This window comes from Ips typographus, linkage group LG9, assembly GCF_016097725.1.
Source record: "Ips typographus isolate SLU linkage group LG9, UJ_Ityp_2.0, whole genome shotgun sequence".
NCBI lineage: Eukaryota > Metazoa > Arthropoda > Insecta > Coleoptera > Curculionidae > Ips > Ips typographus.
The window spans coordinates 448,881-465,576 of NC_138430.1; the positions used below are offsets into that span (position 1 = coordinate 448,881).

At 41.9% G+C, this 16,696-nt stretch overlaps 1 protein-coding gene across 1 annotated transcript; it reads right to left on the reverse strand.

Moving 5' to 3' along the window:
- Nucleotides 1-217: 217 nt before the first annotated feature.
- Nucleotides 218-15,759, reverse strand: LOC145733836 (uncharacterized). The gene is made up of 2 exons (XM_081986854.1): nucleotides 15,702-15,759; nucleotides 218-4,148 (listed from the first exon to the last, which is right to left on the reverse strand). The coding sequence occupies exon 2, from the start codon at nucleotides 3,742-3,744 to the stop codon at nucleotides 1,693-1,695; it is 2,052 nt and encodes a 683-aa protein (XP_081842980.1). The 5' UTR covers nucleotides 3,745-4,148; nucleotides 15,702-15,759; the 3' UTR covers nucleotides 218-1,692.
- Between the last annotated feature and the right edge of the window lie 937 nt (nucleotides 15,760-16,696).

Below are 16,696 nucleotides of genomic sequence, written 5' to 3' on the forward strand. Positions count from 1 at the left end.
GCAAAACTTCTGTGTCCGTGTGATGTCTGGTTAATTTTGTTCGTAATGTCTTTGACTTTTTGTAAAGCATTTAGGGTGCTTTTCCCTTTCCTAAAGCCGAATTGATGGTGGTGTATGACGTTTCTGACGTTGAGTTCTTCCTCTAGGCGGTTTTTGATTACTTTTTCAAGGATTTTTCCCATAACGTTTATTAAGCAGATCGGTCTGTAAGTAGGTGAGTCGTTTGCGGATTTTTTAGGTTTTTCAATAAAGAGAAGTTTTGCTTTTTTTCCACTCGTCCGGGAAGGTGCCCGATTTGATGTAATTGTTTACAACGTTCACTACGTTTTCTAGAAAATTACTATTTTCCGTGAGTTTTTTAATAATTTCACTAGTGACGTTATCTGGGCCCGGGGCTTTCTTGTTTTTTAAATTGGCTAGGACGGTTTTCACTTCGTTTGTTGTTGCAGCGGGGATACTTCTTTCGTCTAAGGTGGGTTTAGTCCAGTCGGTTTTGGGATGTGAGGGAAACAGTTTGTAAAACTCGTCAATTTGTTTTTGTTCGTCCATGTGTGTTCTGGGTTTTCTGTTTAGTTTAGAGCGGACTATTTTGTAGCCCGTTCCCCAAGGGTCTTGATTCAGATCGTTGCAGATGCCTTCCCATTTTAGAGTTTTTTCCTTTTTGATCAATTTTTTTAGATGGAGCTTTGCGGATTTGTAGATTTGTACCGCCATATCGGTCTCTGCTTTGCCAGCGTCAGTGCGGTGTAAACGGGTTGTTTTTCTTCGGAGGGAGTTGCATTCTTTCCTTTTTTGGGCGATTTCTTCAGTCCACCAATATGCTGGTTTGTGGTTGAAAGAGTAAGGTTTTCTTTTTTGAAAGTTTGCGTCACATATAAGGGTGGTGTATTTTGTTAGTTCATCGGCAGTGTTTATTAATTGGGGGCGGTTGTGTTTGAAGAAGTGATTTAGTTTTATTAGTCCTGTTTCGTTGATTTTCCAGCCTTTATGGTGGTCCCTGTCTGTGTCTGGAGTTAGTTCTTTTTCTGGTGGGTAAAGTTGGATTTCGAACGTAATGTAAAGGTGGCCGCTTGCGCTGTCCACGTTGTCTAGAACTTGCCAATTTAGTACCTGGTTACAGAATCTAGATGTTGTTGCAGTGAAGTCGATATACGAGGTACCATTTGCAGTTGAGAACGTTGGCGTGTTGCCGGAATTAATTGGGGCGAGACCGTTTGCCATCAGTAGATCTTCCAGGAGAGTGCCCCTTTGGTTTTGGTGAGGGGATCCAAAGACTCCGGATTTAGCATTTAGATCGCCCGCAAGTATGATGATCTTATTTGTGCCTTTTATGAAGTTGTCTAGAGATGTCAGCAGGGTCTCGAAGGCCTTGAGGTCCTTGTTAGGGGAGAAATAGCACGTTATCGCAATAAACTTTTCGAACTCCGCCGCTAGGAAGCCTTGTCCTCTATAGGTGTTTATTAGGTTGAGTGACTTGGATATCCACATGAAGCAGTCGTTGTTGAGGTCATATAGTAGGTTTTCTTTTGGTTTGTGAGTGGGTTCTTGTCCCAGTACGATGTCAATGTCATTTTCGGAGTTAAACTGTCTGAGTAGGTCGTGTGCTATGTATTTTCTGTCTATGTTGATCTGTACGAGCTTTATTGTTTTATTAGATGTGTCGTTTGGGGGTATTGGTGTCATTTGTTTGGTTTAGAATATAATTCTGTCTTGTCTCTTGTCTTTAAGCGCTTTTTTGTAGTTTATGCACGCAAAACTGTAAGTTTTATGGTCTTTTCCGCAGTTCAAACATTTCGGTTTTTCCTTACAGTTTTTAATGTCGTGTTCTGTAGAGCAACAGTTAAGACAAGCACGTTCTTTACGGTCTATTGTACAGTTTTTGGTGTTGTGGCCGTATTGATAACAATTTAGGCAAAGCTTAGGTTGGTTAGTTTCCTCCACCCGGCAGTAGTTCCATCCTATTCTAATTTTTTTGGCTTGTATCAGCTTGAAGGCTTGGTCGATCGGTAGTTTCACGAAGGCGTATAGCAGATTGGATTTGTTGGGTCTTTGAGCCATTTGTACCTGTAGTTTGTCTGCGGGGATGCTGAGGGTGTCCGCTAGGGCTTCTTCTAGTTCTCTTTTTTCTGTGGGGTGGCTCATGTCTTTTATGAATACCGTTTTAGTGGGCTCTATGACGGTAGCTTCCATGTTTTTGTCTATTTGTTTGGAGATTTCGCTGATGAAGTGCTGTTCGTTTTCATTTTTTGCGTGGAATTTAATATGGACCTCTCCTTTTTCGTGTTTGACGTTGTTGACCTTGATTCCTATGTTTGATATGTCAATGTTTTTCTTCATGTTTGCAAGGATTTGCGCATAGGAGTCCTCAGAGTTGACGCCTTTTATGACCACTGTTCCGTTTTTCCTCCGGTTTTTGATCTCTGTCCAGTTTTGATCTGTACTTGGGTGTGGGTTGTTTGTCTCGTTTGTGTCTTGGTTTATTTTCTTTGCGGGTTTGTTATAAGTTGTTGAGTTGTCCGTTATGATTGTGATCGTTAAGTTTTGATCTTGCAGGGCTTTTTCTGTTAGTCTCCTGATTTTTACAATGTCTACTCCAGAAGCGTTGTAGAGTATCATCTTGTTGTTCCCTTTTTGCTGTTCCTTACTCACGAGGTTTGTTATTCCTAGCAGTAAGTTTGACCAGCTTTTTATTTGTTCTTCAGAGTCAATATCGTTTTCTAGGTTTTTAGCGCCCAGTATATATATGGATTTTCCCTGGTTTGAGTCCTCAGTCTCGTCAGTCATGACTGTGGTATCTATGCAAATGGACTTGCCTTCTGCAGGTTTTCCGGCCTCCAGAAGGCTTCTTATTTGGGGATATAAGTCGCTCAGCCTTTTTTTAAACCAATTTTGCTTTGATTGGTTTCCTGCGTCCGTGATAATTATAGTGTTGAGTTCGGTGTTTAGAGGGTTACCTATCTCGTGGTTTGTTTTCGTGTAGCATTTGTTGTTCCATTTTAATTTAATAACTTGGACGATGTCCTCAATGTGAACTGCCTGCTTTAGCTGTGACAGGATGGTGTTATTGTCGTCTATCGTGTCGGTTTGGCATGCAGTCGACTCGTAGTGTTTTATCGGGGTGTCTATGTCGGTCTGTGTTGAGCAGTCACCCTTGTCTACTTTGTGAGAGGCGCTATGTTCTTGTATGTCTTCATTTGGATCTCCAATACGAAGAGCGTTTATGAGGGTCCACATGTCTTGAGTATTCATCAGGCTGCATTTACTTCTTAGCTTTGAAACGGTTTCTTTTATTTCTTTTTTCGTGTTTTGGTTGTTTGCTACTATTTTCGATAATTCCCTTGTTGTTTCGTCTAGTGATTTAATAAGTTGTTTTAATTTCTTTAGTTTAGCTTTTTCTTCGGCTACGGTTTGAGTGTCCTCTTGTGTACTGTTTGGGTTCTCGCTTATTTCTCGCTTTCTTTTTTTGACAGATTTTCCTTCATCGTCGTCCCAACACAGGTCGACGTACGCCACTTTGCTTGGGGTCTCATTTACTTTGGGTGTGACTTCTTGGTTTGTGCTTGACCACGGCGGAGAGTTGGTTTTGGTTAGTTTTGTTTTCATGGGTCGCCAGGGTAATAATTCCTCGTCGTCGCTAGAGTTGTTTCTGTTGCTTTGTTGGCTTTTTGGGGTCTGGTGGCCACTTCCAGGAGTAGCTCCTTTCCCTGGGAGCCCTTCTCCCAGAGACGATTTATTAGTACTCATTTAGGATCGGTCGGCCAAACTGCATTCGATGTATCGTGCAGTTTGTCCGTTCCCTGCCCGATGCTAGATTATAATATTTATTTACAGTTTATATACAATTAATGACGTTCTTATCTGCAGATTGGCGATAAGGGTTGAATCGGCGTTCGTATTGCCGAAAATTTGTATTTTAAACTAAGCTAGACTGAGCGTACGATTTACTTACTCAATTCGGCAAAATGTCCGTCAGTCTATGATTGATTATCGCTTCTACTTCAAAGGCCCATCCAATTCTCGTCTAGTGTATATCACGTTCTGTGTAATACCTAGATTATTATTGTTTTTTCTGAATTTCCACTTGAACAACGCACATACGCGGAGCAATACGAAATCACGTCCGAACCGTACACTGTCTCAGTTGCAACCTAACCTAACCTAACCTAACCTAACCTAACCTAACCTAACCTAACCTAACCTAACCTTTTTTTTTTTTTTTTTTTTTTTTTTTTTTTTTTGCTATAGCGGATCAGGAATGCATTTACGCACTACCCCAGGCCGTTGTTGTTCTGTTGGTGAATTGACCTGGGAGTGTGGGGCTCCAGTCCTACTCTAGTAGCTAATACCCACTAAACCCATCCCGCTCTTCACCCTTTGTCCCCCCCGGGACCGTCGGAAGACATTTCTTCAGGGAGGGGGTGGTATGTAGTACTGTTCACCTACTCTCTAGGTAATCCTTTTTCATCCGCAATCTTTTGATTCATGATTGTGTTTAAGAACTCTTTTATGGTCGTCCACTTCTCCTGGTTTTTGAGCAGAATAGTTCCAATGTTTGCTTTTTTAATTTTAATACCCAATTTCAGGTCCATCCTCTCACGGTTTTCTTCCCACCTTTCACAATTGAATATTGTATGCTCCGCAGTATCGTTATCATCGCCGCAGTACCAGCATTTAGGTGTAGACCTCTTCCCTATTTTGTAGAGAAAAGATCCGAAACAGCCATGGCCCGTCACCACCTGCGAAAACGCGTGGTCTGTTTCCGCCCACTCCCTTTGTATCCAGTCTCGTAGGTCCGGTAAGTAAGTTTTTGCATGTCCATCGTAGTTTTGCCAGATCGTGTGCCATTTCTCCATCATTTCCTGTTTCAGTTGGTTTTTGTGTTTGACCTTGTCGTGTACCTCAATTCGTTCCTCAACCATTATTCTCACAGGTGGAATCTTTGCCAGAACCAGGATGGCCGCCGTCGGAGATGTCCTGTATGCCCCTGTTACCATGAGAGCCAGTTTTCTATTTATGGTTTCCATTGTGTTCTCGTGTGCTCTATGCTTCAACACCTCCCCCCAGATCGTAGCTCCATACAGCATGACCGAGTGCACTGCAGACACCAGCACCCTCTTCTTAGCCGTTCTAGGTCCGTCCCTGTTCAAGGTGAGTCTACCTAGGTATCGGATCATGTCTTGGGTTTTCTTCTTGACATTGTTAATGTGCGAATGAAAATTCCAATTGCTGCTTATTGTTATTCCCATGTATTTTACGGCTTTTTCTATTTTTACCGCTGTATCGTCGATTTTTATTTCCATATCCAAACACCTCCTCCACCCTCGTAGCACTGTAGCCTCTGTTTTTTGCTTTCCAGATCGAGTCCCATTTCGCCGAGTTTTCCTCTTATTTCAGTCAAAATATACGTTGCCGTTTCTTCCAGTGATTGACTATTTCTGCCGCTAATAACCAACGCTAAATCGTCGGCGTACGCTACGATTTTTATGTTTTTCTCGTTGGTTACTCTAATGATCTTATCGTAGAATACATTCCACAGGGTCGGGCCCAGTACCGATCCCTGTGGAACGCCGCACGTCATGTTAAAAGACTGCCCAGAAGGTAGTAAAATTTTACGGTTGGTTAGGTACTCTTGGCATAAGTTGACGATGTATTCGCTAAGGTTAGCTTTCTTCAGGGAATGTATAATTTGGATCCATGGGGCTGAATTGAACGCGTTCCGCACATCCAAAGTCACGATAATGCAGCAGTCTTGATTTCCGTACGACCGAGTTTGAATATTCTCGACCACTTCTTTCACGCTTTGTAGTGCATCCAGGCTGCATTTTCCTTTTTGTCCAAATTGAATCCAAATTGGTTAGCGTGTATCGTTCCGTTACGCTCAAGTTCTGACTGTAATCTTACGTTTATCAATTTCTCCAGTACTTTTCCCAGAGTATCCATAACGCAGATTGGTCTATAAGATTTCTCCTCGTCACCTTTTCGTGGTTTTTCAAGAAGAACCAATCTCGAAATTTTCCAAATATCTGGGAATGTGGCGTCCAATAAGTGTTTATTCATTACTGATGTTATTAATATCAAGTAGTTTTCTTTTACCACCTTAAGAATCTCCGGAGAAATACAGTCTGGCCCCGGTGCCTTTTTATTCTTTAGGTCTTGGATTGTCCTGTCTACTTCTTCCTTGTTCGTGGCCTGGCCTTCGGCTACTCTACTTGGCAGTCGCGTCCATTTCACTTGCTCCTTTGCACATGGAAACAATTTTCTGACCTGGACTAATGTTTCCTCTTTAGTGATTGGGACGGTGTTTGTTTGGCGGAGTTTTTTGGACGCTATTTTATATCCTCGGCCCCAGATGTCCTGATCGAGTTCAGTACAGAGTTCCCTCCAGCACCGCTCCTTCGCTCTTCTAATTAGTGTTTTAAGTTCCTTCCTTTTGTCCTTCATTTTATCCTTTACCAAAGCCATTTGATTTTCCGGAATGTGTCTGCTCATTGCCCTAGAAAAGGCTCTCCTTGCTTTATGACTTTCCCTTCTTTTATCCTCAATTTCTTTGCTCCACCAGTATACAGGTTTGTATTTAGTATTTAGTTCTTTTTTTTGTTTCAGGTACTTGTCGCAACAGGATGCGATACTCTGCACTAGCTCAGGTGCCTCCATCGCAGTATTAGGCATTTTTTCCCGCTTCAAACCAGCAGCCAGTCTTTCTCTTCCAGTCGGTGTCAAAATCCATCCTCTAGGTAAGTTGTCGTACTCTATTGTTTGTTCTTGTTGTGGTTTAACGTTAAACGTTATGTAGCTGTGTTCACTGCCGCTGTCTATTGCTAGCAATACCTCCCATTCGACGATTCTGGAACATACTTGTTCTGATACCAGTGTCAAGTCTATCAGTGATGAACCGTTTGCGTTTGAAAATGTGAATTTACCATCATTCAGACAGACAAGACCATTACTTAACATGGTTTCTTCCAATTTATCTCCTCTCCTGTCTGTTATTAGCGACCCACATATTCCACTTTTTGCGTTAAAGTCTCCCCCAACAACCACTGGACCGTTTGCTGCTCTGATTGTGTTTTCTAGATCCTCTAGGAAGGTTTCAAATTCTTCAATTTTTTTATTAGGTGAGAAATAACAGGAGATGTATAGAGTCCCCTTTATTTCGACCCCCACGATGCCGTTTCCAATGACTTTGTTAGTGATGTTTTTGTTATTTTTTGGTGTCCATATAAAACAATTTTTTAGTTGGTCTACGATTGCCGCAGTAGGAATACTCTTGCCAGGCTCTTGTCCCAGAACGATGTCAGTCTTTTGTTCCCTAACAAACTGATGAAGAAGGTCGAGTGCCATTTGTTTTCTATCCAGGTTTATCTGTAAAATTTTTACTTTCCTGGTCATGGTTTTTTCGGTGTACATTACTGGGAGTTTTGTGCGGTGTTTTGCCTGGAATATGGCCTGTTTTCTTTTCTCAATTTGTTCCTAACTGCATTGAGGGCGCTTTTGAATGCCATGCATTTCCCGCTTCCCATTATGTGACCATTTTCTTGGCATACTAGACACTGTTCGATCTGATCTTTACAGTCTTTGGCCAGGTGACCATCTTTGCCGCATCTGAAGCACTTCTGTCTTCTATCCGGTCCTTCACATTTCTCAGTGTCATGATTTTCGTAGCTCCAGCATCTGTTGCATCTGTATAGTTTTATTTTTTCTTCAATTCTGCACCTAACCAGACCAATTCTTATGTCTGGGTTTTTTAACAGGGTTTGTCCATAGCTGGTGTTTATACGTACCGTAGTCGCCTGCGCATGCATTGCGTACGGTCGCAACTCGCCGATTTTAAAGTCTTCCCCTTCTATTCCAGGAATCTTTTCCTGAATAGCGCTTTCCACATCTTCTCTGGTGGCGGTAGGATCCATACCTCTTATAAATATGGTCGTCGATTCTTTTCTTTCTCCAATCATTCTGACATTTTCATTTCCCATTATCTGTTTTATGTTTTCGCCCACTTCTCTCAGTGCCTCCTTGCTGGTGTCCATTGATATTATGAGCTTTCCTTCTTTGTTTGGCCTAATTGTTCTAATTGATTCCCGTGCCTTGTTGTGTTTTAGCCCTGTTTTTATATGATTGATTGTCGCTTTTATGTCATTATTGCTGTCCACCACTATTGCGTATGTCCTCCGATCTGGGTTGGCCGTTTTTTTGTTTTTCTTTTCTTTAGCGTTTGCCTCTGTCTGCATCTTGCGCATTGTTGTGTATATATGTACTTTTGTGTTTGTCTTTTCGAAAAGAGTCTGGTATAATTTCTTTTGCCTTTCGATGAGTACATCATTCATGTGATGTACGGCTATTTCTTTTTCTTCGCTTGTTTCCTCAGCTAGTTTAGTTAGTTTCCTATAGGTTGACTCCTCATCACTCACACAGATCTTCATTACTTTTGTAATGAGAGTATGTTTTCCTGTTTTGTTTTTAAAACTAGTGGTTTGTTCGAGTATATCCATGTCTTCTAATTCTGCCATTCCGGGATAACGCTTTTTGTATAGTAGCTGGATTCCTTCTGTCATATCTGGGTCGTCTTTCTCTACGAGCACTACTTTGAATGTCTCAGCTAAATCCAGTGGGTTTCCTACAACGATGTCCACGTTTTTAAAAATGTTATCAGTCCATTGCATATCAGCAATTGACTTAAAGCTGATGTACGATGAGTCATCTGGAATCTCCGTTAACAACGATTCTTCGCCCGTCTGGGTGCCAAAATCTCTTGTTTCTTTTTTTGTGACTTTGACCAGTTCCTCCTGGGTCGACTGTTCGATAGTGGCGGGTGTGTTTTGTTCCACTGTCGGTGTTGGTTTCATCCAAGTTTCTATGGAGTTGTCTACTATTGACTCTAACCAGTCCCACATTTCAATATTATTGAGTTTTGCGGTTTTTCTGTTCAATTTGGTACTGATCTCCTTGATTTCTCTTTTAGTGTTTCTATCGACGTTTTTGGATAATGTTTCACAAAGTTTCGTAACTTCGGTAAAAGCGTCTAGTATTGCTCTTGCTTTGCTTATCGCTATGCAGCCCTCGTCTAGTGGTCTGTTTTCCGCGTCTTCTGTTTCTGGAGAATCAATTCTTTTTCGTTTGGCAGACCGTGCTAGTCGCCGTAGAAATTGGTCTGGGCTTTCTGGGCCTTCTATCACGAATATGTCGTTATCCGTCGTAGCTGTTGTGGTCGCAGTAGTTGGCTGACGGTCGGGGATGGCCTGCGCCTGCACCACCTCACCGACCGATACTGGGGTATCCCTCCCCTGCATCGTAAACGTTATATCCTTATGCGACTTTTCCATAATGATTTGTTTTGTTTTAGATAAGTAGGACGAAACTGGATACTCCTTCGCCCTCGGTTGCCCTAATACCGTCGGAGTCGGATCACCATGGATTACCTCGCGGCTTGAGGATGGGAAAAGGTAAGTAAGGAGAAATCACACTTTTGGAGGTAAGTATAATTTCAGCTAGGGTGCCGCGAGCTTGCCAGACCCGTACCGACAGTGTCGGCCCCCACGAGTCCGCTAATGGATGGGCTTCCCCCCATCCTTGCACCCCTTCAGCGCGCAACACACCTTGAGAATTGGGAGGTGTTATAGTGGCCTCACCACGCGATCCTGGGAGCCAAGATCCCCGTTCATCCGGTGGCCCCCGACGGGACGACGTGTATTTCAACAGTCGCTCCGGCAGAGACCACCGGGTGTTTACGGTGTGATGACCACCTGGGGCCGAGTCTTCTGCTCCGAACGCGCGGGTTTTAAGCCGCGGTCTTTACATATCCCTCAGCAGGCCGGTTTTCCGAAGAAATTCCGACCATTTCCCAGGTGTATGAGCTGTCCTTGGCTTCGGTCCCCATCCCCGTCCCGTCGGGCCAGAGGAGAGAGACCTACTATGCCTCCCCACCAACATCAAGGTCACACAGCTCCTTGGGGAGGAACCTAACCTAACCTAACCTAACCTAACCTAACCTAACCTAACCTAACCTAACCTAACCTAACCTAACCTAACCTTTTTTTTTTTTTTTTTTTTTTTTTTATAGCGGAGGAAAACCTGCAACCAGGCACCGGGAGAATCGTTGTTGTGATCCTCATCTACACTGTAGTGTGGGGGTGGCGATGGAAGTGCCGACCCACTAAAAACCTTCGCTGGTGGGGGCGGAGCCCTCTACCACCCTTCCTGGAACCGCCTTTCGGCATTACTTCAGGGTATCATTTTTTGGGCTGTCGCGTCTGTTTGTTTCCTTGTTTTATTCTACGCTAATTCCGGTTTCCGCATTTTTCTGCTCCGCTCTTTTTTCTTTTAATATTGATGCTGACAGACTTTTTATTTCTGCCAGATGTTCTCTCGATGTCAGAAGTAGTTTGGAGATATTGTTTTCATTCAAATTGCCACACGTCTTGACGGTTTTTTGCCTGAGCGATGCCCAGCGTGGGCATTCAAGGAGAGTGTGTAGCGCGGTTTCTATAGTTGGTAATTCGCAGTAGTTACAGTATGGGTTTTCGCGTTTTCCTATTCTATGTAGGTATTCCCCGAAGTCCCCATGTCCCGTCATAAATTGGGTTAGAAAATGGTCCGTGTTTGTCCATGTTGTTTGGCACCACTGTTCGGCGTTCTTTATAAATGTCTTTGTGTGTCCCTGATAATTTTCCCATTCCAACTGTCATTGTGTGTTTCTCAGTTTCCTCGCTTCCTTTCTGTAACTGCTTCCGTTCTGGTAGACTTCCCTTCTTTCTTGTACCAGTAACTTAATTGGAGCTATTTTGCTTATAACTAAGATGGCTGTCGTAGGGGCTGTACGGTACGCTGCGGTTATTCTCAGGGCGGCTTGTCGATTTATGTTTTCCAGCAGGTTTTCGTAGTATTTGTATTTTAGGATGTTTTGCCAGATTTGACATCCGTACGTGATGATGGATATAGCGGTTGTCATTAGCATCCGTCTGCTTCCGTATTTTGGGCCTCCCTCGTTGCGTGTGATGCCGGTCAGTCTGTTTAAGGCGTTTTTTGCTTTTACCGTTGTGTTTCTTATGTGTGTTTTGAAGTGGAAGTCTTTGTCGATATACAATCCCATGTATTTTATAACACTTTTAGATGTTATTGTTGTGTCGTCTATTGTGATTGTCATTTCTTTTAAAGTACGTCTTCCGTTTAGGAGCAGCAGTTCCGTTTTTTGGACTGCTACTTTTAGTCCCAAATTGTGCAACACATTTGTCGTTTCTATGACTGCTAGCTTTGTGTTGGCTTCCAGAAGTGTTCCTGTTTTAGCAGTAGTAATTATAGCAAGGTCGTCCGCGTATGCTATAAATTGCGTGTTAGTTGTATGGTTTTGGTTCAGTACTTTGTTGTAAAATAAGTTCCAGAGAATTGGCCCTAGAACCGAGCCTTGTGGGACGCCACAGCTCACTTGTTTGGTAATTCCGCAAGGAAGTGTTACTGTTCGGTTTTCTAGGTAGCTTTGGGTAATTCGTTGTAGATAATCGCTGACGTTGGCTTCTTTTAGTGCTTGTACAATTTTTTGCCAAGGGGCGCTGTTGAAGGCGTTTTTTATATCGATCGTTACCATGGCCACGTAGCTTCTATGCCTGAGTGATTTTTTTTGAACGTTTTCCACTATGTCTTTTATCGCTGTAAGGGCAGATAGCGTGCTTTTTCCTTTTTGGAAACCATGTTGGTTCGGGTGAATTATGTTTTTGTTGTCTAGCTCTGCTTCCAGTCTGTCTTTAATGAGTCTCTCTAGGACTTTCCCTAGTACGTTCACCAGGCATATGGGTCTGTAGGACGGTGGGTCATTTGGCTGTTTTTGAGGTTTTTCGAGGAAGATGAGTTTGGCGGTTTTCCATATATTTGGAAACGTTCCAGTCTTTACGTAGTTGTTCATTACGTTCGTCATTTGGTCCAGAAACAGTCTGTTTGTTGTTATTATTTTTAGTATTCCGGCAGTAATGTTATCCGGTCCGGGAGCTTTCTTGTTTTTAAGGTTTTTTATAGTTGTTTGCATTTCGTCCGTGGTCACTTTTTTGATTGAGTCTGTCCTAATTGTAATCTCGTTCCACCTGTTGACTGGATTGTAAGGAAAAAGTTTTTGAAACTCGCGTATTTGCTTGTCTTCATCTAGGTGTGGTCTAGGATGTGTGGTCAGTTTTGCGCATGCAATTTTATATGCTTTGCCCCATATGTCTTGTTCAAGGTTTTCGTATAGTTTTTTCCAGCAATTTTCTTTTTCTCTCATAATGCACTTTTTAAGCTCCAACTTTTTTCCTTTATATTTCTTTTTTATGTCTTCCTTAATGTGGTCTTGCGTGTTGGTGCCATTTGTTCTGACTAGTTTTCTCCTACATGCGTTACACTCTCTCCTTAAATTGCTAATTTCCGTAGTCCACCAGTATGCTGGCTTGTGATTGTACTTGTATATAGTTCTTTGTTTTAGGTTTAGGTTGCAAATGTTCTTTATGTAGTCTTCTAGGTCTTCTGCTGTTTTAAGTGTTAGTTTGTCTTCTGATTTCATATATGTTTCTAGGTTCTGCATTCCTTCGTCATCCAGCTTCCAACCTCCCGCGGAGTGCTTGCTACCATCGTATTTTCTTTCCATTGCTAGTTGTGCGTTTAATTCGTATGTTATGTAATTATGTCCGCTGTGGCTATCTATTTCTTGTACTACTCTCCATTCGGCAATTTGGTGTCTCAGCTTTGTTGATGCAGCTGTAACGTCAATTACTGAGTTTCCGTTTGCATTTGAAAAAGTGTATGCATTTCCTGCGTTAATTGGTGCGTTAAGTTAAGTTAAGTGTTATCAGGTATTCCTCGAGAATCGTTCCCCTTGAGTTTTGAGTTGGTGATCCAAAGAGAGTCGATTTTGCGTTTAGGTCTCCTGCTAATAAAATTTCTTTGTCAGTGCTGTTTATATAAACTTGTAGGTCCTCTAGATATTTTTCAAAGTCCTCTCTGGTTTTATTTGGAGAAAAGTAACACGAAATAGCTATGAATTGGTCGAGTTCTAGTGCGATGAATCCATGCCCTTTGTTTATTTTGCTGAATGATAGAGAGGGTGCCGTCCAGATGAAACAGTCGTTGTCTAAGTCACATATAATGTTTCCTTTTTTAGTGTGTGTTGGTTCTTGTCCCAAAATTAAGTCTATTTTGTTCTCGTACTTAAACTGTGTCAGGAGGTCTCGTGCGCAATGTTTTCTGTCTATATTTATCTGTAGTATTTTTATTAGTCTCTCGTTTTTATTTGGTTTGTGCGTATGCTTCATTTTTTTTTTATATCATTGTCCGCTTTTGCCTCTGTATTAAAAGTGCTTCCTTGTATTGCGGGCAGGAAAAGCTGTATGTTTTATGGTAACTATCTTTGCAGTTTAGACATTTTGAACGTTCCTTGCAGTCTTTGGCCACATGCTCCTTGGAGGTGCAGTTAAGACATGCTCGCTCTCGTTTTTCATTTGTGCAATTTTTTGTTAGGTGCCCATATTTATAACAGTTGTAACATATCATTGGATTGTTCACTTCCTCCACTCTGCACAAGTTCCAGCCTATTCTTACTTTTTTGAGATCTATCAAAGTGTTTGCTTGGTCTGTTGTCAGTTTGGCGAAGGCGTACAGCAGGTTGTTATTGTTTGGTTTTTCCGCCATTCTTATTTCGACTTCGGTTTCCGAGATCTTGAGGGCAGTTGTTAGGGCCTCGACCACTTCGTCCTTTTGCGTCATGGAGTTTATGTCTTTTATAAAAACTGTCTTCAGGTGTTTGTCTAATAGGACTTCCATGTTTGGTTCCGCATGTCCTTGGATTGCCGCAAGAAACTTGTTTTCTTCTTGTGTATCCCCAGAAAATTTTATTTTTATTTCGTTTTTGTTGTCGTGGATTATATTTTTCACTTTTATATTCATGTCATTAATGTTTATATTCTTTTTCAGGTTGCCTAGCACTTCTGAATATTTTTGTGTGGCGACTCCTTTTATGGTGATTGTTTCCAATCTGTTTTTTCTTTGGACTTTAGTCCAGATTGGGGGTTCATCAGTTTCTGTGTTTGCGGTTGTGGTTCCGGATTCGGCAGCAGTTTGTCTGGGAGCTTCTGGTTTGGGGCGTCTTATGTCGCTGGAGTAGATTATTACTGTCATGTCCAGGTGTTGTACGATTTTCTCAGTTAGCCTTCTGATTTTAACGATGTCCGTGTCAGTAGTGTTGAGAAGTGTCATTAGTTTAGTACCCTTCTCTGCTTCTTTTTCCATGATCTTCTTTAGTCCTTCATATATGTTTGTCCATTTTTCGGTGTTTTCTGGTTTCTGTTCGTCTGTGGTAGAGCTGCCACCTAACAAATAGACGGTTTTCCCATGTTCTGCGTCGTTTGGTTCCTCGGAGCTGATTACAGTGTTAATTTGTATAAATTTTCCATTTTTTGGCATACCTGCATTTATTAGCGTGTCAGTATGCGGATATAATTCTATGACTGTCTTTTTTGCCTTGCTTTTTGTTTCGTCTGTCGGGTCTATTATTATTGCCGTATTGTTTTTAGTCGAATGTGGGTTTCCAATCCCCGGTCTAGTTTTAGGGTATCCTTGGTGGTTCCATTTGTAGCTCATGGGTTTTAGAATGCTGGCCATATTGTCTGCTTGATACAGTTGAGCAAGTCCATTGTTTGGGATTGAACCGTTGTCCGTCTGTGCAGTCGGTGTTCGAGTCTCGTTTTCCGTTTGGGTAGATGTTTCTGCCGTTGCTGTCATTCGTGTTGGAATTTCTCTCTGAATCTGTTGGCCCTGGTTGAACGTCAGTGAGTTTATTAGCGTCCACATATCAGCCGTGTTTAATTGACTCGACCTAGCTCTTAGGGTCGAGACCGTTTCCTTTATTTCTTTTTTGGTATTATTATTGTTAGCTACGTGCTTGGCCAGTTCTCTCGTTAGTTCTTCAATTCCTTTAATAAGATCTTTGACCTTTTTTAGTTGTTTATGTTTTGCCTCTTTTTGTACGTCGCTTGTTTCCTCTGATTTGTCTGTGGGTCTTTTCCGTTTCTTTATTGATCTGGCCTCCTCCTCGTCCCAGCACAGATCAATACATATACTTTTGTTAAGTGGTGTTCCGCTTACCGATTTGTTGTCCACCTGTTGGTTTGACCAAGGCGGTGATGTTGTTGTGCTCAGTTTTTTTGGCATGGTTCTCCACGGGGGGAGCTCCTCAGAGTCACTCATTGGAGAATGAGTTGAGCCAGGTGTATTTTTTTTGTACCCTCCGGAATCCATGTCGTTGAGCTCTGCCCAAACGAATAATAATTTTTTGTCCGTGCAATTTATCCCTGCCCGGATTGTTGGATTTATTCGCTATTGTATTGATATCAAACATACACAGATGATGATTCTTATCACAATACGGACGCCTTATCGGTAAAGACCCGAGATAAGGCGTCTATCGATTGATATATTTGCTATTTACAATATTTTATTTACAGGTGCTTATCTTTAAGAAAAATCAAAAAGAACTGCCTACTCAATTCAACAGTAATTAATTATTCTAATCAAGATTCGTCTCACCTCTTAGGAAGAAAAAGGACTAGCCAATCCGAGTTGCCCCGGGTTTATTGGCACACCACTTCACTAATTTGTCTATTGTTTCTTATTGTTTCCCACTTTCACAGCGCAATCCGCACGGAGCGAAAACGAAACACGTCCGGTCAGTACGCTGTGCCGGTCGGAACTCCAACCTAACCTAACCTAACCTAACCTAACCTAACCTAACCTAACCTAACCTAACCTTTTTTTTTTTTTTTTTTTTTTTTTTTATAGCGAAGGAAAACCTGCAACCAGGCACCGGGAGGATTGCTGTTTGGGATCCTCATCTACACAGTAGTGTGGGGGTGGCGATGGAAGTGCCGACCCACTAAAAACCTTCGCTGGTGGGGGCGGAGCCCTCTACCACCCTTCACTCTTATTATAGCGGAACTGCTTGCGCATTACTTCACTATAGAGAGGAACACTTATTTTATTGCATTGGCATGTCTCCTTTTTATTTATAGTTGGTTTTTTTTTCGACTCTCGGATTCTTTTCTTCTGATTATTGTTTTAATATACCCAGATATTTTGTCCCATTTTTCTAAATTGTCGCACATGGTCTTTATTACGTTGTCTACAGTTAGGTTCACTTTTACAGAACATAAAAGAGTATTTCTTTCCTGTGTCCATCGAGAACATTCAAAAAACATATGTCGAGCTGAGTCTGTTTGATTACAGTTCAAGCACAATTTATTGTCTTTAAGTTTGAATCTTTCGAGGTATTCATTAAATTCCCCGTGACCCGTCAAGAATTGCGATAAGTAGTAGTCTACTTCCCCATGCCTTCGGTGTAGCCAGATTTCAATATCTTTGATTAGTTGTTTTGTCCATTCTGCCTTTCCTGTTTTTTTAGACCATTTTTCCTGCCATTTTTTTATTGTCTGAATTTTTATTTCTGTTCGTTCTCCTGGATTTTCATAAATTTCTTTTCGTTCTTGAATAGTTAGTTCTATAGGTGCAACCCCGGAAATCACTTGTATGGCTTCAGTTGATGCAGTACGGTATGCACAGCTTATTCTCAGGAGCATCTGCCGCTGAACCCTTTCTAATTTTTTGCAGTAAACTGCATACTTTACGAAATGCCCCCACACTGGTGCTCCGTAAAGCATGACTGACATTGCCGCAGTACAGATCAACCGAC